Source organism: Sorex araneus, chromosome 2 (assembly GCF_027595985.1).
Source record: "Sorex araneus isolate mSorAra2 chromosome 2, mSorAra2.pri, whole genome shotgun sequence".
Taxonomy (NCBI): domain Eukaryota; kingdom Metazoa; phylum Chordata; class Mammalia; order Eulipotyphla; family Soricidae; genus Sorex; species Sorex araneus.
The window spans coordinates 162,487,462-162,511,281 of NC_073303.1; the positions used below are offsets into that span (position 1 = coordinate 162,487,462).

At 40.9% G+C, this 23,820-nt stretch overlaps 1 protein-coding gene across 2 annotated transcripts in view; it reads right to left on the reverse strand.

The window, feature by feature from the left end:
- Positions 1-6,190, reverse strand: part of CRYBG3 (crystallin beta-gamma domain containing 3) — a 121,635-nt gene extending 115,445 nt beyond the window's left edge. For both annotated transcript variants that reach the window (XM_055127055.1, XM_004607010.2), the window contains exon 1: positions 5,905-6,190. In XM_055127055.1, the coding sequence (XP_054983030.1) occupies positions 5,905-6,053 (149 nt within the window). In that variant the 5' untranslated portion in view covers positions 6,054-6,190. The remainder of the gene's footprint in view (positions 1-5,904) is intronic.
- Positions 6,191-23,820: the final 17,630 nt, after the last annotated feature.

Here is a 23,820-nt window from a genome sequence, read left to right on the forward strand (position 1 = left end):
AAAGTGAAAGTTCAGATTTTCCTTTTCCTCACTTAATTAATGGGGTTAGTCTTAAGACTTGAGGGCCAGCAATTTTCAGGATAACTGTTGATATTTTTCAGATTACCTTAATTAGCTTAATTTTTAGGTAACCTTACTCATTAGCTCCAGGATCCAGCTCCATCAATTTAACTCTCCCAGTTATGCTGATGAGTAAAATCTCTAAACTTTGTATCAAGAACCACTCTGTCTACAGAGTCTTACAATCTGCATGTTACTAACAGTCCATTTGCGAGTGACAGGTATACATTTATTATGAGAACTGGTAGTCAGGCATTTTTGCTACTTTTACCTGGAGTGAACACCAGTAAATGTTCCATCAATTAACTCTTCACCTTAGCTAGATATAGCAGGCTGTCCTTGAGTTTAATGACCTGTCTGACCTATCAATATCAAACACTATATTGGCCACTCAAAGTGAAACCACAAGAATTTCTCTAAAATGGTCATCTTGTCACCCATTCTGGAACATAACAAGGAAAGATCAACTGGCATACATACCTAAAAGTTCTGGAGGACAAAGAGACAGCAGAGCAGGTAAGGGGCTTGCCTTGCACATAACTGACTCAAGTTCAAACCCCAGCATCACACACCTTGAACGTCCCCCTCTACCCCCTGAGGAGTGATCCTCAAACACAGAGCCAGTAGTATATCCTGAGCACCAATTCTCGTGGCTCAACACCCTGCCCCACAAAGTTCTGAAAAAGCACAGTTCAGATAGTCTTCTGTTGAGCAAAGAGACAGAAAAAAAAGGCCTTTGCTTTAAATATAAAGGTCTAGATTCTAATCTCACCTCTAAAACTTACCCTTCCCATTAAGGGTAAGACGTTCTCCACTGGGAATGGTACCACACCCCCTCCCTCCAATGTGTAAGTGTTTGGGTTATCTCAGTGACTGGAGGACTGGCAATTAGGAGGTTAGTAGGTGGGGTCACAAATGCTAAACACAAGAGCTTCAGTTCAATCAAGAATTCCATCCCATATATCAAGTTTCTACCAGTTAGCACTCCCCTCACCCTCAGTTTCCCCAATTGTCTGCATGGTGATAAGCGTTCCAAGCTGCAAGGCTGAGGGTGAAATTTCAGTTAACTGAAAGGCAAGCTCAGGGTAAATTCCTCGACTCCTACCTTGCAGGTATGACAACTCCAGTTCCAACACAGCACTGCCCCATTCACCAATGGGATCCCAGCTCACACATTAAGACTTTCAATCTCCAGGACGCCAAACCAACTATGCACAAACAGTGCGACTAAAGTGTGTGACCTCTGGTGAACGCCACAACCAAGTGTGACCTCTGGTCATCTGGGCAACAACAGTAAGGGGAATTATTTAAACTAGATACTGCAAGTACCCTGCCCAGGAGGAAGTGTCACCAGTTTCTGATAAACTCTGACCTCACTTTTCTAAGCCCCTCCTGTGCTCCAAATGTTAGCCCAAATTCATTTTACTTATTTTGTTTGGAGGCAAGCCCTCCAAATTCATTTTATTTTATTAGCTGAATTACATTGAGATACACAGTCAGAAAGTTGTTCACCATTGGGTTTCAGTACCTACAATGTTCAAAAACCCTTCCATTCACAAGTGTACATTTCCCAACATCAATGTCCCTGGCACCACCACCAGCACCCCACCTGCCTGCCACCACCACCCCTGTTCATCCCTTCACCTACTTTCAGCACTCAGTTCTTGCAGGGTGATCATTTCCAGCTATCACTGTCATAGCGGACTTCTCTATCATAACTGCCCTCTCCCCCTCTACTTGTAGCAAACTTCCAACCTTGGAGGACTGGCTCAGGTAGGAACTTTGCTACAAATTGTGAAAACAGTTCATATACATAATATAGAAAAAAGATGAAGGTAATCCTTTTCCTTAATAAGGGGACTGGAGCAATAGTATAGCAGGTAAGACATCCAGGTTCAATATCTGGAATTGCAAATGGTCCCTCCCACCCACCCCACATACACACAGCTGTCAGGAGTGATTCCTGAGCACAGAGCCAGGAGTAAGACCTGAGGACCACCACAGAAGCCCCCCAACCTCTTAGAAGAGAAGAGAAAATGAGAAAGTGTGTGTCCTCCAAAGGTCACAAGCTGTGTCTGATTATCAGGTTTTTAGGGGGGTGGGGTATTTTTTTTAATTTGTAAAAATCTCTAGATTTTAAATAGCAAGCCATTGTCTAGAAACTTTCATACGGCTGATTTCAACCGTGTTTTCTTACTGTTTTCTTTCACTTAATAATATGCAACAGAGCATAACCCATTACTGACTTTGCTCACCTAGAAAGCTCCATCTTCCTGGCTGTATTTTTTTTTTCTTTTTGGGTCACACCTGGCTATGCACAGGGGTTACTCCTAGCTCTACACTCAGGAATTACTCCTGGCGGTGCTCGGGGGACCATATGGGATGCTGGGAATCGAACTCGGGTCGGCCGTGTGCAAGGCAAACACCCTACCCGCTGTGCTATTGCTCCAGCCCCTGTATTTTTTTTGTTGTTTGCTTAGTTTCAAGGCCACTCTCAGAGGACCACATGAGGTGCCAGGGATCAAATTGGGGTTTGTCATGTGCAAGACAATCACCCTACCCATTGTACTAGCTCTCTGGACCCTTCCTGGTTACATTTCCTATTTCTTGAGACACCCCCAATGCCCTAGATGTCCAGTCAAAACCTTATCAACCCTGAAAATCCTCTGATCTCTTCCCCTATGACTTCTAATGAATTCAATAATTGGGGTCTCATAAACTGAGTTTAATAATGAAGGAATGATTTCAAACTGATCCAAACCCAGTTCTCAACTTTCCTATAAAGACACCAAATGAAACCTTTATTTACCACATAATGTGAAATAAATACAAAAACTTCCTTGAACTAGAATACTAACCCCATACTGACAAGTGGTTTAAGGGCCCACACCAGAACCCACATGGACACAGCCTTGATGCTAATAGGCTTCCTTTAATTGCTCAAAGTTACTGAAAACAGCAGCAAACTCAACACACACAGGAGAAAGAATAAAGGCCCTTTTCCAGCAACCCCCCATTTGGCTCAAATAGAGAAATACTAGAAAACCTAAATCACGGCATGGTTACAGAGCATATAACCAGTAGTAACCTTTGAAATCCTATTTGTACTAGTCAATATGCATTTTGCAGTACCCCCAAAATGTCAGGATAAGGCTGTACTTTCAATGGTCGTTAATCCTGGCCTCAGGTATTATCAAGGAAGCGTGTTCATAAAGAATTTATGTCCAATTTTGTGTTTGTACTTCTATAAATAAGTTACGTAATAAAATGCATCAAGTCAATACTACCAGTGCAGAAAGGCAAGTTGGGGAAGGGGATTGGGCCACACGAGGCAGTGCTCAGGGATGACTCCTAGTGCTGCTGGGGGCAGGGGGCATCTGTGATGCTGGAGCTGGAACTCAAGTCAGCCAAAAGCAGCTGCACTTCCCTCTGCATATACCTGAGAAACCACAACATGGACGTCAATCCTTTATGTATGTTACGGGGCCTCCAAGTTGCAGGTGTAGCTTAGTAGCTTCCGCTTGTTCAGTGACTGAAAAGTGCCTATGCAATTTCAGTCAAGTTTCTTTCCGCAGTGAAATGGGAGTACTGGTGCAGGTTTGCAGAGCTGTTAGTGTGGTAACGCTAAAAGCACCTGATAAATTATTAAGGGCTAGATACAAGAGACAGGTGCTAGTACTGATGTCTGCAAGTTGTCTTCTCAGCTTCTTCCAGTTCCCTGAAAGGACTTCTTCTTTTTCTTAGTCACCTTCCCAGCAATCACCCACCACACCAAGCACTGTGAGTCTAGTGTACAATGCGTCTAGCCTCTGCATCTAAAATCACTACTCCTGAGGGGAAAATCACTAACACAAAAGGCAAAATGACCAACACAAATGGTAAGCCTGGTGTGGAGACAACCATTCTCCACAGTGATTAAAGTGAAATAAAATGCTTAAAATATTACAAATTTTTTTACAGCCACCAGAATGCCCTTCATTTTGAAATAAGACCTCAGTGACAAATTGCAATTGTTTTCATTCTTGCTGACACCAGGGAGTTGTGCTACCAGGACATTCAGTAACTCTAAGGGGTTCCATTTGTTGCATTAAACTTTCAATAAAGGCTTTGTGTATGTTTACACCCTTGAAAAGAAAGACAAGATCATTTAAAACCACAAAACGCCCACAGGTTACCTGTGATCCCCTTAGCATCTGGCAAATTCTGTAAGAGATGAGCACAAAATTAGTGCTCACAGAAGCACAATTAAAAATTTCATTCTCAAAAAGCCAGAGTCTGCGCTTACTGGAGATGATAGGAACAGAAGAAAGGCAGCCAGCGAGAGACTATTCATTGCTACAGGGGTCACCTCCACACAGAATAGAGAACAGAGAGGGGGCTAACACCAAATGAGGGCAGAAAGGCACCAGGGCTGTAGGGTAATTCTGAGAAGAACCTGAACATGGCCTGCCTACTCCTTTCAACACTGAACCTTTCCCAGCTGAGTCTACTTGGGATTTTGTCTATAAACTGCCTGCCGTGTTATCCAAGATTGTCAGTAGTGCTGTTCCAGTGATGGCTGGAACAAACAGGCTGTCTGCCCACACCAGCAGATCTGACATTATGGTTGAGCCCTGTCAGACTTCAAAACTATTTTTAACTACTATGCAACTTGGAATTGTAAATTCTCCATTTAACAGCCGGGGCAGTAATAGGTGAAACTTTCCAGAAGTCTACCAGCGACAGCAGGTATTTATTGGAAGGGTGGAGCACTTTATCAACACACGATCAAAACGGAAATATTTCCCAAGAAGGGAAACTGAGGAACATATAAACTGACCAGAATCAAGGCACCAGATCTGAACAGTAATGACACCAGCTCTGCTCTGTGACAGTTAACAGTCCTTAGTTTACCGTCCATTTTCTTTTAAACCTCTCCAAGAAATCTTTAAAACTCGGCATATTAAAGAGAGCTTCCTGTGTCCTTCCAGGCACATGAGTTACACTCTTGCAATGCAATTTGGAGGAGGCAGTGCAAAACTCTTTGCTTATCCTAACTTTTAATAGCAAACTGTAACTCTTTTAAGCCCTCTTCCTCCTTCGGGAAGGCTGACAAGACTCTGGGATGGCCTTTTTAACGACACTTGGGGGCGGGGGTGGCCTCTCTAGTCCAGCAAAGTGGGGGATGCAGGAAAAGATGACAGTGAAGGTTTGCGCACTGAAACCGACAGAACTCTGAAGTCCTGGCTTCTGGAATCTGGACTGGTCACGTTTCCCAAGAGAGGCTGGCAGGGGGGGGAGAGAAGGACATTTCAATGTCCTGGCACAGGTAAACACAACCAAGAAGTTTAATTTGTAATTGTGATCAACTTGGGGGCGCAGAATCACGCACGACCCTTTCCCAGACTCCTTTTGAGAAAGTTTCCAGCCGCTGACCAAAATGCCCAGTGGACGGGTGACGAGGCTCTCACGAGCTGCCCTGGCCACCCCGGAGGGGTTCGGATCGCGCCGCCCCCCTTAGCCGGACGCGACCGGGGTTGGGGGGCTCGAAGGGCCCCCAAACTTGGGAGTCGCGCAGCGAATCCCGCAGCGGACGGCGGAGGCAGGAAGGAGAGCGCGGGCTGGACGGCGCCCCGCGTCACCAACTTCACCCCGACTTCTGAAACCCAGGCAAGGGGAGCGGGGCGGCGCGGAGGACATCTGAGCCAGGGAGGAAGGGGAGCCGAAAGCGGCGGGTGACAAGCAGCCTGGACCCGCGACCCGCCGCGAGCCGCGGACGGCGCAGGACCCCTCGCCCCCGCCCGCCGGCCCGCGAGTCCGCGCGCAGAGCCCCCGCCGCACCCCCCGCCCCCCGGCGGCGCCCACCTGGCGGCGGCCCGGGCCGGAGCGGGCGGCGGAACGGCCCCCGGCCTCTCCTCCTCTTCCTCTTCCTTGTCCCGAGAAGGACTGCGGGCGGAGAAGAACCGGGAGAAGCTGTGCCAAGGGGCGCCGCCCCTCCTCCGGCCCCCGGACATCTCCCCCACGCGCGGCTGCCAGCCGGACAAGGGTCTAGGGAATGAGTCCTGCTACCCGGAGCCCGGCCTCGCGCTTCGGCACCCGGTGCCGGGCCACGACCGACTCGGCGCGGGCCGCCACCGCGACTCAGTCCATCCCGGGCGGGAGACGCGCTGGCTGGCGGGCGGGACGCGCTCCCCGCGCGCGGCTGCTCGCTCGCTGCGAGGGCTCCGCCCCCGCCCCCGAGGGCACGCCCGGGGGCGGAGCCAGAAGCGGAGGCCCCGCCCACTGCCACAGCCTTGGAGCTCCCCGCGCGCGGCTTCTGGACCCCAGCGAGGGCTCCGCCCCCCGCCCTAGAGGGCACGCCCAGGGACGGAGCCAGGCGCTGAAGCCCCGCCCCCAGCCACAGCCCCGCCGCCGGCCGCTGGGCTGGCTGGGGTCCCAGCAGGACGTTGGGGGCATTGAGACCCGGAGGTGGGGACGCGTAGCTTCCAGATCCCTGATTCCGGGCTTCCCGCCAAACAAGTTCAAGCTGCCGCCTATTTGAACTTCGTGCTCAAAGTTTTTACCTTCTCTTGCTGATTTGTTTCCTCTCCCACAGTCCAGTGTACCGAAATAGTCTTCTGATTTTTGAAAGACGTTTATTAAGAAAGGTTTGTGAGAACACTTGGTAAATTGCAGGACCGGGTGCGCTTTGCAGCTTTTTAAAACTTAACAAGTAACTACTGTGGAACTAGTTTCCACCTGGGTTACTCCGGGTACTAGTCTCAGAAGTGGGGCCATCGGTGCCTCTCTAGGTCTGTCAACAACCTTTCTTGCTTGACTGGCTTACCTGTGGAGTAGCTTTTCCTAACCCCAAAGCATTTTAAATATCTTACGCTCCATGTTAAATACTACTATGAGAATCTTCTTGCAAAAAAACAGCACAAACAAGTATGATTCAAACTTGTAAGTGATGAGATAGTCATTACACAGGCATTACTGAAATTTGGAAACAAAAAGTTTCTTCGGATTTGTTTTAAAATGTCTAAAGAAAGTTGTGGATTTTCTTGGTTTACAGAAATTGGCATATGTCTGGACATACACAGATAGATCATATATACTCATAAGCTGTTACCAAAATCTATGCCACATATTTATCCATCACCTCCAAAATAGGTCCTTTCTGTCATTATTATTATTATTATTAAAACTGAACATGTGATATGCCCTCTTGAAAAGTATACAATGCTGTATTGTTAACTGTATTGGCACTATGTTGTACATAACTATAGCACTATTCATCTTATGTAATTGAAATCTTAAACCCTTTGACTAATACCTCCCCATTTCCCCTCCCACCTGGCAAACATCATTCTACTCTCTGCTTCTATGTATTTGATTTTTTTTTCCCTAGTGTTTGGACCACACCTGACTATGGGCTTACTCCAGGCTGTGTGTTCAGTGATCACTCCTGGCAGTGCTCTGGTGTACACATATGGTACCAGGGATTGGCTGGTTGCAAGGCAATCACCTCAGCCACTTCACTATCTCTCCCGCGCCTCACTGATTTAGATCTATTATATAAGTAGTATTATGCAATATTTGTTCTTTTGTGTCTGACTTAATTCACTCATACATGGGCATAGGCTTTCTAAGTTTTTATAACCTATTGGTTAGTACAGAAAACATAAAGAGGTCTGTTGACCCCAGGTGTTTAGGTTTGTCCATTTATGATAAAGCCAAATTATCCCTGGGAGGGCAAAGAAATTTTAAAAAGAATAAGGCATGCTTATTTTTAAATCTTATGTAGGTAAATGAGATAATATTAAATACCCAAGATGGACTGTTTTAGTTGGCCACGGGGAAGAAAGGGATGCTGCTATCACCCGTATGGTTGCAGGTGCTGAGGCAAAGAAGGTTGCTGCTAGGTACACTGACTGGCTGTCTTAAACAGCAGGTCATTCCAGCACCAAATGGTGGCTGCCACCCTCCCTGTCATCTCCAGCTCCTAGAAACACCCAACCTTTACTAATCACAGGAGAGCCCAGGCCATTCCCCCTACTTTATGTTGACTTTGTTTAATCTGTCCAAGTTAGATCAGTTTCTTCCAAATGAATTCATCTTACACTGTTCCTAAGATTGGCCAGCACTTGTCTTTTTTTAATCTTTCCTCCTCTGTGAGTCTGAGGAAACAGAAAAAAAACAGAATAAATATACCAGAAAAAGGTAAGGTTCTCAATTCCAACCTTACTGCTTTAGGGAATTATCTCCTTTAAATACCTACTTACCAGAAAGTTCAGGTATGTAACAAAAGAGAACATAAAGTATTCCCTCCAGCTTGAAGTCCCAGAGAATAGTTATCTACCCAAAGGGATGTCAAATGACTACAAGATACATCCCATACTTCAACTGAAACCAAAACTGGTCCCAAAGGGTAGATAGTTCAGGATGTTTTTCAGGCATAAAAACAGGCAGGAGCCAGCAAGATCCACTACTGAAGTATTGTTTTAACTAATAGTATTTCTCTAAAAATAAAAAACTTCTCTGAAAGAAATAGCTCTCAAGAGAATAATAGTCCTCACGTTTTTTTTTTGTTTTGTTTTGTTTTTTTTTTTTTTTTTTTTTGCTTTTTGGGTCACACCTGGCGATGCACTGGGGTTACTCCTGGCTATGCACTCAGGAATCACCCCTGGCCGTGCTCAGGGGACCATATGGGATGCTGGGATTTGAACCCGGGTCGGCCGCGTGCAAGGCAAACGCCCTACCTGCTGTGCTATCTCTCCAGCCCCCATCCTCACGTTTTTAATAGGCACTCACCTCAGTAATAATATAACTCACATCAGAATCATGCTGTGTAAAATCTTTAGAGTTAAAAAGTCCTACAGTGTTTGTAGTGACAGTCAGAACAATGTAAAGTTAATGTCCAGCCAGCTTCAATTCCTTCTCTTCATGAACTACTTGAAAAGGTGTAGTGTAAATTTATCAGATGGGCCAAGACAGACACATCATATATTTATGTTTCAAAAGCAACTACTTTATGAAGAAAATAATAATCATCTAACTCAAGACCCTGCTCTGTAGTTGAACAAATAAATAAATTTTAAATACAAATGGTATCCTTCATCCCTCAAGACAAACATTGCCTATAAAAATTGAATCATTGAAAATATCCTCTGAATTTTAATTTATTTACTTTATCAATACTTACCAGTTTTCTAGATGTCTTACACTCTGACATTCAGAACTCAGAATAACAAATTTCTAATAGTGCTAAGTTCTAGGACTGTATTAGAAAGTGTAAAAATGTCTGGTTTTCGAGTTGTAAGGATCTTGGAGATACTCAGCATGATTGTCTTCATTTATTCTTCCAACCATCCATCCATCCATTTATTCTACAGACGTTAAGCAGTTACAGCAGAAGCATATTTACCATTAACCTTATGCTTCAGGGCCCTTGTGAACTCAGAAATGTGACCATAGGGATGTTCTTTGGTTTTCGTGGTATAGGAAATGGAACTAGAGCCTCACATATGCAAGACATGTGTCTTAGGTGCTAAGCCACATCACCAATCTTGGTCCTCTATTTATAAAGTTTACAAAAGTCAGTATTTTAACTGCAGTTAATTAACACTACATTCTTTTTCCACTTGAATTTCTGTTTCATTCCATTTCTCTTATGGTCATTTGGCATTTGAGTTATTAGGGGAATTTTAGGTTCTCCTGGGGAATTTCACATAGAAATATGTTTAATCTAGATTTGAAGTATATTCATGTGACTATTAGCCTCTCCAAAGTACAATTATAACCTGAATTCCAATTTATCCATAATGCTCCTCACCAAATATTATACCCAAGATGCAAGAGCAGAGATCTCTCCAGACACAAACTTATCTTAAGCTTCCTAGCACTACAAAAAGATGACTTGTAGAAAATTATTCCAGGTATCAGAAGACATTGCAAAATGAACAATCACTCCTAGAGTCAAGAGATTGTTCAATGAATTGGAGAACATGTTTTGCATATAGGAGGCCCGGGTTCAACCCTGAACACAGCCAGGAGCAGCCTCTAAGCTCAGATCCCATTGGCACTACCAGGTATGGTACGCACACACACACACACACACACACCATTTCTAATTGGGTTAATACTCTTATAATGGTAATATGCCTAATAATGCAGTGTATACAATTTGTATAGCTACAAGTGCATAAAACTTTGAAAATAATGTGAAATAGAATTTATGAGACTTCAACTTGTAGGACACCACATATCTATAGCAGTACCATAAACACGTGTATATTGGGTGCCGCATTTTTACTTAGCCCTTCCATTGTAACAAATGCACTCAACAAAATTAAAGATGGAATGCTTACCAAGATTTATAAATATATATAATTACTTAGAAAGTCACGGGTAACTTGCCAGGCTCTTCCCTGTGGGCGGCATACTCTTGGTACTTTGCCGGGCTCTCCAAGAGGGATGGAGGAATTGATCCTAAGTCGGCCATGTGCAAGGCAAATGCCCTATCTGCTACACTGTGCTATGGCTCCAGTCCAGTGACTCCAGTGATAAGCTACCCGTGGTGTATTAGATATGCCAAAAACAGTAACAAGAAGTCTCACAATGGAGACGTTACTGGTCCCCACTCGAGCAAATCGATGAACAATGGGACAACAGTGCTACAGTGCTACATTAGAAAATCATTGTAATATAAAAACTATTAAAAACTATTGAAGTATACAACTTAAATTTTTTTAAAAAGTATTTTAGACGTATTCGATATGACAAAAACAGCAACAAGTCTCACAATGGAGACGTTACTGGTGCCCTCTCTAGCAAATCGATGAGCAAAGAGATGACAGTGATAGTGACAGTGATTTTAGATTTACACCAGGCAAGTAATTGAAAACAATATACATGTGTGTACCTTGCCATTTTTGTAATATTGAACAATCTTTGAAAATGGATATTTGCATGATTTTAATTCATGTTTACGTATAATTTTTATTCTTTAAAAAATTTGTTTAAGGACTCCCCTAAACTGTAAAATTCTTTAACCCTGAATCTGTCTCTACAAACTTTGTGTCAGACACATGAATATTCTTGGAAACACAGTGATGAATATAATTTTTCCCCAAGAAATAGTTTTTTTTTTCTTTTTTGGGGGGTCACACCCGGCAATGCACAGAGGTTGCTCCTGGCTCTGCACTCAGGAATCACCCCTGGCGGTGCTCAGGGGACCACATGAGATGCTGGGATTCGAACCTGGGTCGGCTGCGTGCAAGACAAATGCCCTACCTGCTGTGCTATCCCCCAGCCCTTCGAGAAGTAGTTTAGATGTTAACAGTTCAACAAAGAGAATACAGAAGGGAAAATCTACTTTGTTTATATAAATATTTATATTTATGAAGTTCTGCAAAGGCACTCTAAAAGAGATAATTGCCTTTAAACACTTTTCTGTGACCTGAGTTGCTGCTACTTTGACCAAAAGACTGACATTCAATAGTATCTGATACATAAGAAAATTGTAAGTTTATCACACAGTGACTGGTTTACCATTCCCAAAGCATCAGTACAATAGTCCTGAGAAGTACAGATCCTTGATGCCTTCAGACAGGATGCAAGGGAAGTTTAGAAATGCTAAGCTTTTTGTTCTGAACACTTCACCAAGAGGGATAAACTTTTGTGTATCTTATGGCACAGTATTTACTATGTAGCAGGTGGTGAGGACTATTAAGACAGCTGTCAACATCCAGGAAGGCACCAGTCCATGAAAAGGAAGCAGATGGATTGGGGCACTTCACGAGCTGTCTCCTAGAATAATCGCTGTGAGTGGCCAAATGAGGCAATGTCATGCTGCCCAGGGCAGCAAAAACCTATTACTGGATCTAAGAGCTCAATTACAAGATGAGGTGGGGGTGGGGGTGGATATCCTCCCCGCTTTTTGTTTGTATGGCTCAAGTTTTCATTAAAAACCACCACGGCAATTAAGAAAGGGTGGAAAGGATGTTAGCGTTTCTCATTCTGTTACATTTTAATTATCATGGTTGTAACGCTGGAAAATGCCTCAGTCTTGCAGCTTCAATGAGAGCAGATGGTGAAATTTTTAAGTAATTGGTTATTCAGACTTCTATGGGATGCACGAAATTTTTATTGTATTACTTTTCTGTGCAGAACATGTGGACATTTCAGATCTCTCAAACATACATCTTTTAATATTTAAATTCTGCTGTTATCCTCACTTAGAGATCTTTTACTCTTTTTTATAGTGAAAAAATGAATTCTTTAATAAAACTAAACAATTAAATATTTACTTCCCAAGCTGCAAAACTTGTACTCACCAAACCATGGGTTCTTTGTTTTTTGGGTTGTTTTTTATTTTTATTTTTGGGGTCAGATTCTACAGTGCTTAGGGCTTACACCTTGCTCTGAGCTCAGGCATCACTCCTGGTGGAGTTCAGCTGGCCATAAGTAGTGCCAAGGTCAACCTTAACTACTGTGCTGTCTTTCCAGCCCATCATTGTATTTTTTTTAAAGTAATCCTATTTAGGAAATATGAGAAAGAGAGAGAAAGGGAAGGGGATATAGCACATTGGTTTCTTGAGCTCAGATGCAGATTTCCGAATTGGAGTAGACCCAAACCACTGTTTTTCACTGAGATTGTGATTTACAATACTGCTAATGATGGTTTCACACTTGCACATAATTCCAACGCTATGTCCATCACCACCGTGTTCATCTCCCTCACCCAGGTACCTCAATTCCCCTCCCTTTCAGGATTTTCCCACAACTCAGCTGTGTGGATCAGTATTCTCTATGTGTTGTCTTTGGCCCTTTTTCTCTACTGTTATGTATCTTAAGTCCCACTATTCTGCATCCATCCCTTTCTTCCTGACTGACTTCACTCGACATAACCTCTAGTTCTATCCATGTTGCTGCAAATTTCATGATTTATTCTTTCATAGAGCTGCATGATATTCCATTGTGTTCATATGCCATGACTTCTTGATCCGTTCATACATAGTTGGACATTTGGATTAAGTCCATAACTTGGTGATTGCACGAAGTACAGGAACAAACCATTATATTTTTAAAAGCACATATATATATAGTAGAATATATTTGACAAACTTAGATATACCTTGGCTCCTAAAATAGCTATATTAACGCCAACAGTTTGAATTTAGTTTGATGTGGCTTTGAGGAAAATGCCATCTAAAATACAAAGTTCTCTTTAGGGTGTTAACTTCTATTATGTAGCTCATAAGCATGACACATGTGATGATTCAGAACAAATTTACTGCTACATGAGAAATTCATTTTTTATATTGTTTTCCAAAAATAGTTCATCTGAATACATAAGCTATATACTGTATTATGCATTGATGTTTTGCAATTTTTAATAGTTTTGTTCTATAAATAATAATTACATTTAAGTTTCTAAATTTTCCTATGGAAATGTTAAATGTAAAAGCAATTAGAGCTTCAGAGACAAAAACAGAGTTTAGAAGGAATTAGTTTTGAATTCCCTTCTTTCTTTATTTTGATGTTTTAGAGTTAGAACATACATGTCCCAGAAGCCTGAGTTCTCTTACTCATACATGTTTGAGTTGTTGGAAACAGTTTAAAAGCAAGGCATAGAGGCAGCTGTTATTGGGAGCACGTGTTTTGATTAGAGGGAGAAAGCAGCTCGCTGTCATGTCATTTGAGCCACAGTTTTCACATGGATCCTTTACCTAATCTAAAATTGAAATTAATATCATTTCTCTTGGGCTGGAGCGATAGCACAGCAGGTAGGGCGTTCGACTTGCACTTGGCCAACCCAGGTTTGATTCCTCCGCCCCTCTTGGAGAGCCCGGCAAGCTACCGAGAGTATCTTGCCCACAGGGCAGAGCTTCGCAAGCTACCCGTGGCGTATTCAACATGCCAAAAACAGTAACAACAAGTCTCACAATGGAGACGTTACTAGTGCCCGCTTGAGCAAATCAATGAGGAACAGGATGACAGTGACAGCGATCAGTTCTCTTACATGGTTTTCTTTATATGTGATAGAATAAAAGTCTATACACTTCACTTTAATTTGAGATGATTAAGTACTGAATACTTCTGTAAATACCAACTTGACATACTTATCTACAAATGTCTTACATAGTCCATATATAATACAACATAAAACTTTCACGATATTTTCATTTTGACATATTACTAAATATAGAAGCAAAACTTCTATATAGAGTTTATAAAGTCAAGAATTGCTATGATTATATCATTTTAAGGTTTTAGAAATGTGGCAAATAATTTTCTCAATGATCCCATTTTCCATTTAAAAATATTGACACAAATTCATCTTTTTGAAAAATCAAATTTTTGATTTTTCAAATAATGAACAAAAGCACCCTACATCAAATATTTTCATTGGTCTGGTCTACCAACTGAAATCCTTCCTTCATTTCTCCAGTCAAATTTTCAATAGTAACAGAAGAAAAGAAGGTAGTATTGATGCTATTGCTAAATCTACCCTTCCTGTACCCTTTAGAAATGACCTATGCTACAGTGTTTCATGAATGAGGCTGAGTGCTCCAAAAGATGTTAAGGGATCTTATCTTTCTTTTTATATTTCCAATATAAAATATTTAATAAAGTATTTTTTGTGGAGACATTTTTATTATTTTTCACGTTGATATTTACTGTAAGGTGTATAAAGCACTTTGTTAACTGAAAATAGTAATTCCAGTGCAACACAGTTATCATCAGTGTTGACTAAATGCTTCAACAGCCCTTGACATAGCCAAAGACAACAAGCAAAATGAATTTCTCACAAACCTTCAATAAGTTACAACTCAAATACGAACCTTATATGAACAGTCATATTTTTAATGTAGGCATAAGGATTGCAAGAGTGTTAAAATTACTGTCATAGGAATATAATACCATGGCACCACACTTATCACCAGAGTACCAATATTTCATTAGCCAGACTCATGGGGTCTGTTTTCATGGCTATAGTTCACTTCCTACTGGAACAACATTTTTTTGCGTCACACCCAGTGATGCTCAGGGGTTACTTCTGGCTCTGCACTCAGGAATTACTCCTGGCAGTGCTTGAAGGACCATATGGGATGCCAGAAATTGAACTCTGGTCGGCCGTATGCAAGTTAAATGCCCTACCTGCTATATACTATTGCTCCAGCCCCAACTTAATTTTTTTAATGAGTAGAAGAGACTATCTTTTAGCTGCTAACTAATCATCTTAATGGGATATAAATAAATATTCCAAGAGAATTATTTTGGATACTGACAAGCTGATTTAAAAAGATGATGAAAGAAAATTAAGTCTTAAAAAGAAATGAATCTAAAGCAACATACTCTGCCACATTTTAAAGAACACTATAAAGTGAAAGTAATTGTTTTTATAAATTACCAATAGATGGAGAGATGAATGAAGCAGAAGAGGGCATCTAGGATTTGAGCAAAATATAAGCAGTGGCTGGAGAGATAGGTCAGTGGTCAGGGTGCCTGCCTTGTACTAGGCCAACCTGGATTTGATCTCTGGCACCTCACATGGTCCCCTGACCACTGTCAGGAGTAATTCCTGAGTGCAGAGCCCGTAGTAAGTCCTGAGTACTGCTGGGTGTGGGCCCCAAACAAAACAAAACAAAACAAAACAGAAAACAAAAGATATGATTACCTATGATTCTTATGTTTCATTCATTCTGTATTTGTTTATTTTTGCTTTTAACTTCTTAAATAAGGGCTTTTTGGAGCCATACAGTGTACTTCCCACATAAGTATGACCACCCAAAAGTAGCCAGATAATGTTATCAACTATAGAAGATAATAAATGAAATAATTGTTTTCATAAACTTACAGTTTGTATTAATGTTATATAATTAAAATGAGGATGCATTCCCATCTGTTTCAAAAGGAGCTCCACTTTACCTGACCAACTATGAACCTGATCAAATGGTAAACATACCAAAGTATAGAATAGGTTTCTATAAATAAAATACCAGAATACCAAGCACATGTCACCTAAGGCTAATGGAAATTATCTTATTCTTTTTTTTTTTTTTTTTTTTTTGCTTTTAGGGTCACACCTGGCAATGCACAGGGATTACTCCTGGCTCATGCACTTAGGAATTACTCCTGGCGGTGCTCAGGGGACAATATGGGATGCTGGGAATCGAACCCAGGTCGGCCACGTGCAAGGCAAACACCCTACCACTGTGCTACTGCTCCAGACCCATCTTATTCTTTTTAAGTCTTCCATTTTCATTTCAATTCTTCCCAGCACTTAAGGCTATTTTGTAGGTATAATACTAGGTTTCTGTATCTAATAAAGTAATATAATTAGAAAAAATATAAGTTTAAATAGTTTTAGCAACTAGCTATTGGTAAAATTATTTCTCAGTAGGTCACAAAGATAGCTTTAACATTTTTTCACATATTAACTGAAAAGTCTATTAATTAGCCTACATTTCATAAAAAAATCAAAGCAGTAATATAGAAATTTGTAAAGTAAAGATCTAGATAGAATCTCAAGTTTTGTCTGAATATCTGTTCCTTTAGTTTTAACAACTTCAACAATGATTAGGGAAAGTTCGTGGGAAGAATATGATAAAAATGTAGAACCAAAAATATATCCTATCTATATTGTGTAGACTTCCACCTATTCAATAAACACTATTGAATACTTCCTGTCATCATTTTCAGAAATTTGAATAAAAACTGTGTTCTGTATTCAAAGAATTTTGTTTCAGAGAAGGAAACAGCACTAAGACATCTTACAAATCATAGGAGTGTGTGGATAAATATTAACAGTGGAGAATCTGTACATGGGGAAAGGAAGAAAGTGTCTAAGTATATAACTCAGGCAGTCTGCGCATGAGTTGGTCATAGACTTTACAAATTACAGTTCCAGAGACATGGATTAGTCTAAAAATTGAAGCAAGCTAAAACACCTATTACAACAGATTATAACACCAGTAATAAAGCAATATCAAGACCTAATAGGAGTACACACAGTACTGGGCCAAGAATAGACATATAATTGATATCTGTTTCTTCAATTTGGTGCGGAAGTATTTCAGTAAGTAGGTGCTACTATATTGTGAATCATCAAGTGCTGTGTCATACAAGGATATTTAAAGGTTCTGGTATGTTGATATGAAACAACCTTTAAGTGAACTCTTAACTACATCCTTTAAAATAATTGTCAAAATAATTGCATAATTAAAAGGTAAATGACAATAAGGCATGAGAACTATGCAGGTAGGGAAACTGCTGTACTGATCCCTATGTGACCTACATAGTCTGAGTTTATAACTGCCAATTACTAAGGGAGACAGGTTAGACCAGTAAATCTGGCTGAAAGAAGTTTTACTATTAACCAAATATCTAATTTAGGACTAAAATCAAGTGTATGCAAGACTTTAACAATTTGCTGTTTGGCATTGCTATAAAAGCGCCTTTTTTCCAGATATTACCTTGAATCACTCTAAATGTTGTCATTTTTGATATTATTATTACTATGAAATCCAGAAAGTCACCTGGTCTATCTTTATGATCTATAGTCGGTTTGTTTTGCCTAAAAATTGGCAGCAATGTGTATTTTTTAATATGCCTACATATTTAAAGAATTATGTAACTTATAATAACTCTAGGGCTGGAGCAATAGCACAGTCGGTAGGGCATTTGCCTTGCATGTGGTCGACCCAGGTTCGATTCCTCCACCCCTCTTAGAGAGCCAGGCAAGCTACTGAGAGTATCTCGACCACACGGCAGAGCCTAGCAAGCTCCCCGTAGCATATTCAATATGCCAAAAACAGTAACAAGTCTAATAATGGAGATGTTACTGGTGCCCATTTGAGCAAATCGATGAGCAATGGGATAACAATGATACAGTGATAATAAACCAAATTACATTTGCCACACTGCCTTCAATTATCAATATACTCAGTCTGTTGTTTTCTAGCCAACACAATTCCTTGAAAATAAATTACCCAACATTGTCTATTCTGGTTCTGCCATTTGCTCTATATTACATTTCAGAACAGGGTGGGGTATTGTCATACCTGGCTCTATGCCTGGTGGATGTTCCTTTTCAGTGCTCAAGACCTAACAGTGTTCAGGGTTCAAACCCTGGCCGCCTTCATATTATTTTAACTCCCAGCCCTAACATTTTTTATCTGAAGATAATTTTTGTTTTTAAATTCTTTCACCCTAACTGGAAAATTTCAAGAATAGCACAAAGAATTTGTTGTTGTTGTTCTGTTTGGGGGCCACACCTAACACCTCTCAGGAGCTACTTGTGACTTTGTGCTTAGGAAACTCTCCCAGTATTCTCAGGAGACCATCTGGAGGACGGGATCAAACCTGGGCTTCCCATATCCAAGGGCCCAAGGGATTCCCGTATCTTAGCTCATTCAGCTGTTTCTCTGGCTTACAAAGGACTGCTTATTCCCTGCAGCATCTGAAAGCATTTTGTAAAAGTATCTTTGATGTTTGATGTTTTATGTATACTAAATTACCTTACAAACGTGACCATTTTCCTGAAGTCCTAAGTACCCAGAACATGGCCTTTAGTATCAAGAAATTAATGTTGTTCTATCCTACCTTCTTACCCTCAGATCAAACAAATTTAACCTATTCTCTCATCATGTCCCATGGCAAAGTAATCCAGTATGGAATCAGATATCACGTGTAGCATTATCATGATAGTCCCGCCACAGGCTACCTGCAAGCCTAGGTTATTCCGAGCTTCTGACTATAAATCAGAGGTGTCCCAGTATCTCTCTTGCAGCCCAATGTGCTAGATATATGTGCACACAGAACTCAGGAAATCCATTTATATAGGAATTATTTTGTTGGTGGTGGGGAGGTGCTTGGGTCATACCTAGTGGTGCCTCAGGGAGTGTAGATGGTGCTGGGGATTTCTTTGGCTCCAACATGACTGATTTATTACAAAGGCTAAAACTTAGGACAGCCAGGTGGAAGAAATGCATAGCACATCATATCAGGGAGCTTCCAGGCCCTCTCCAAATGTTCTATTTCCTCCAAATTATAACATCTTTCACCTACCTGGTAGCTCTCTGAACCTCTGCTTTTTTCATCTCTATGGAGGCTACAGTACTTATCCATGATTGTATTGATTGACAGTTAGTCAATGTCATTAGGCATTGACAGTTGCTCCATCATACCTTCTCCTCTCTTCATCCCCTCAATGGAGACGTCTGGGTGGAACTGGAAGTTTCACCCTTGATACCTGTTGGGTTTTCTAAGCGGGCAGTATCCATCTTCAGGTGTTTCACATAAGTTCATTTCATTAGCATAACAAGAGGCATCTTTTGACTCACAATGCCTCGAAAATTCCCCAGGTGTTTGGGGAGCCATGTGTCAGGAACTGGGGATAAAGGCCAAGCTATATATCAGTAGAATGACCACATGTCTATTATAAATCACAGTATCACATATACTTGGCATTTTTCTTAATTATTTGTTTTGGCATCATAATTATTTGGTATTTGCTGTGATATAAACTGTGGGCTGAAGAGACAGTACAGCTGGTAAGGTGCAAGCCTTGCATGCGGCCCAGGCAGTGCCACATGTGGTCCCTCAAACTGGCCAGAAGTGATTCCTGAGAGCAAAACCAGGAGGAAACACTGAGAACAGCCAGGTGTTACCATAAAATTTAATATGCCTGTCCTGTATCTACATATATTATACATTAAATATAAATACATTAAAGTTAACATATCAATGTTAATGTATTAACATATTAATATTAATTTCTGAATGTAATTTTTCTTTTTCATTTTAGGTCATACCCAGGTGTTTCAGGGCTTACTCCTCACTCTGCTCAGAATCATTACTGAAGGTGTATGAGGGCTGATATGTGGTACCTGGTATTAAATTGGTGACCCCTGTGCACAAGACAAGTGTCTACCCCCTACACTATCTCTCTGGTCCCTATTTATTCAAAAATTTATTCTGCACCTGTCGGTGAAACTTTTGGTTACATATATGAAAAAACTTTGACATTATCCCATAGAATTATGAGACGGTTGTTTGATTATTATTTCTCCTTCTTCCTCCTCCTCCTTCTCCTCTTTTTTTTTTTTTAAATGTTTTTGGCTTACACCCAACTATGCTTAGGAGCGAAGCGTGGCTGTACTGACTGAGGGGACCATATGCAGTGTGGGAGGCACAAATCTGGGCCCATAGGATGCAAGACAAGCACCTTAACCCTGTTTTATGTCTCCAGCACTAAACAGTAATTTTTCATGCCAGATACTGTAATTTTTAAGTTCTTGAATTTAGTTTCTTTTTCTTTTTTCATTTATTCTTAGCTTACTTTCTTTGACCGCCTTAACCTATCAGAGCTGCATTCACGTCCTTTTATGATCATTTCTTTTGATTCATCCTTTTTTGACCTCCACTTTTTTCTTTGAAAATGAGTCATTGTTCTCTGGTTCTTCAAATACCAAGTATTTTTGGATCGCCTCTTAGATATTTAAGCATTATATGGTGGAGACTATGATTCTCCTATATAACTTAATGAGTATTTCTATTATTTTTATTTAAAGGGATCCTAAATTTGTTGATAAAAATTGTAGACTTGGCACTGCTCACTCCAGACATCAGGTAGAAATCTCACTCAATTTTCATCCTTAATGGAAGGCTGTTTTGAGTCTGCCTTGTTTATTTATAGTTCGAGGCCCAGTCAGAGGCGGGTAAGTTCATATTTACAGCCTGAGAGTCCCGTTCCCTGAAGTCCTCCTTACTAATGCTTCCCTCCTCTTTGTAGTGTCTCTCATTTTCCCATACCCTTCTTTCATTCAGGCCAAAAACCAGGCAGGTTTGCTTTAGGGGTTTTGCCACCCGTGCCATTTGTTGTAATCTGTCCTCAGTGTGAAGCCTCAAAACAGGAAATTCATCCCATGCCGGTGTTGCCTTCTAACTCACCTCCAAAATATGCTTACTTTAATTCTTTCTCAAGAGACTTCGGTCTTAAAACTTTGACAATAAACCCTTTCTTCTGTCCAGACTTTACAGTTGTTATCTGCACAAGGGTTGGTCTATCTGGAATTTATTCTACCACACTAGATGCAAAAGTCAGTCTAAACTTACTCTTTAAAGCAACATAAAAGTTAATGTAGCCTAGTACTTTAGGATTAGAAGCCTGACAACTTTTAGGAATAAGAGTTGAAGGAATATGTAAAAAGTTGGAGTAATTTATTTATATAAACAGAATTACATTAACCTTCACTTAACATTTCAATTTTCTTTGAAAATAGGGGCTAGAGCAAGAGTACAGTAGGTAAGGCATTTGCCTTGCATGGGTTCAATCCTAGGTATCCCATATGGTTCCCCTGAGCACTGCCAAAGGTAATTCCTGAGCACAGAGCAAAAGGTAACCCCTGAGCATTACTAGTGGCTCCCAAGCCAAAAAATAATAAGTTTTAGTTTAAACTTTCCTTCGAGGCTCCGTGATTTACAGTTCTGTTAGATAAGACTTTATTCATATGGTATCCCAGCACCACGTCTTCTAGAGTCTTCTTTCCATCATTGTTGGTATTCCCCACTTCTACCCCCCACCCACTTTTGTTCCTGCAGTGTTAAGTTCAGTTAGATCAGTTCTCATAGGCTGTTGCCTCTGGCTATTTTTGCAGCATATATTTTTCTCAATTGGTTGTTTGCTTTTTAAAAAATAGCATAGTTTAAAAATGGTGTGCCACTTCTTCCTGGGATGATTCCTAATGAGAAATAAGTAAGCAGTGTTTTGAATCACTTTTTTTCCTAGCGGTAATGTGCATTTTCTCTGCTGCTTTCATGCTGTGTTTCTTAAGTCTATAGGCAATTCCCTTCACCAAATTTGGGAAGCTTTCTAATATTTCTTCAAATACTTTATTTTTCTCTCTTCTCTTTATTTTTCTCCTGTAACATGAACATCTACTTTTTGCTCCATGATCCTTAAGGCTCTGTTAATTTTTTTTCCTCCCATATTTTGGGCCACACTTGACAGTGCCCTGGGCTTACTCCTGGCTCTGTGCTCATCACTTATTCCTGACAGAGACTAGGGGACCACATACGGTGACAGGGATTGAACCTAGGTTGGCAAGCTACCTGCCCTACATGCTCTACTTTCTAGTCCCTCAGTTATTTTGAATTCAAACTTATTTTTTCTATTATTCAGAATGGATTTTTTCTATTAATCTTTAAGTTCACTGATTCATCTTTTGTCACTGTTATTTATTAAAGCCATCTATTATTCATATCAATAGCACAGTGGTAGAGTATTTGTCTTGCCCGTGGCCAACCCAGGTTCAATTCCTCTGCCCCTCTCAGAGAGCCCAGCAAGCTACGACTATGTTGCCCGCATGGCAGAGCCTGGCAAGCTCCCCGTAGCGTATACAACATGCCAAAAACAGTAACAAACAAGACTCACAATGGAGACGTTACTGGTGCCTGCTCCAGCAAATCGATGAGCAATGGGATGATAGTGACAATGATTAATCATATATTTTATGTATTAAAATATGGTATTTATAGTTTTGTACTGCTTGTTCTAGTTTGTTGTGCTCATATGTATTCTAATTCTTTTCTACTACTTTCTATCTCCCCATTTGCTTCGAGTGTTTTTTTATAACAGCCATTGTAAAATCCTTGGGAACGCCAATGGTTTGTCAATGGAATTGGCAAAGGCTGCTTTTTTATTCACTTTTCCTAGCTTTTGTGCATTTCATAATGAAGCTTTGGATAGGATATTGAACATTCTGAATTATTATGTTCCAGGAATCCGGTTAATTTTCCTTTTCTGTGTTTTGAGCCACCCTTGGCTCTGTGTTCACTCCCAACAGTGTCCAGCAGACAGCAGGCAAGAGCCAGAATCCAAACCGTGATCAGCTGCGTGCAAGGCAACTGCCTTTTCTCCTATACTCTCTATCCGTTCCAGGAGGAGTCGGATTCTTATTTAATGTCTGTGGAGACTTTCCTTTTGGTTCGTTTGTTTAATTGGCATTCAATGTGGCTGCGTAAAGGACTAAAGTTCCTACTGGCCAATGGGACTCCTACTTTCAGTGCTAGGCTTTGAAAAACAAAAAACCCTTGACACTTCATTCAGATTTAGCTTGTGTGCGCGCCCCCCAGTGGCCAATCTTGGAGTTGGGCCAGTACACCCTGTAGCTCAGTTCTCAGTGTTCTTTTAAGTGTAGACACAGAAGATAAGGTTAAGAAGCTTTGTGGCTGGAATAAATGTACTATTAGAGCTATCTATTTATTGAAGGCTGCAGAGTCTTTGAGGTAATCTGAAGTCGTGATCTTATGGAAGTTACTATTTTCCAAGTTAGGAAGGCCTCTCCCACGACATACTATTTTCAAGAACAAAGAATAATTTGGGATGTACCCAGGGGCCATTTCGAGTGATACCCCACCTGATTGTGTGGGCTGGGTGATCCTATGCTTGGATGGAGTGGGGTGATTGTGGAGGGACAGGCAGGAACAGGGATTGAGCACTGCGTCTCACACATGCGGTCATTAGTCCAACCCTTTGAGTGAACTGCCTGGCTCGAGTTTTTTGTTGATTTTTTAAATAAAGAGCTTACCCTTTAGAGTTGCACTGTTAGTTTTCTCTGATTGCAGACGATTAGAAGACTGTTTATATAAAAAGTTAGACTTCGTACAACAATTTTAAATGGGACAAACAAGAGGTTAAAAATACTCCACAAGTTAACTAACTACTCTTAATATTTCCTTAGAAGAAGAAACTCTTGACATTATAGATTTTTGTTGTTATAAAGTGATCGT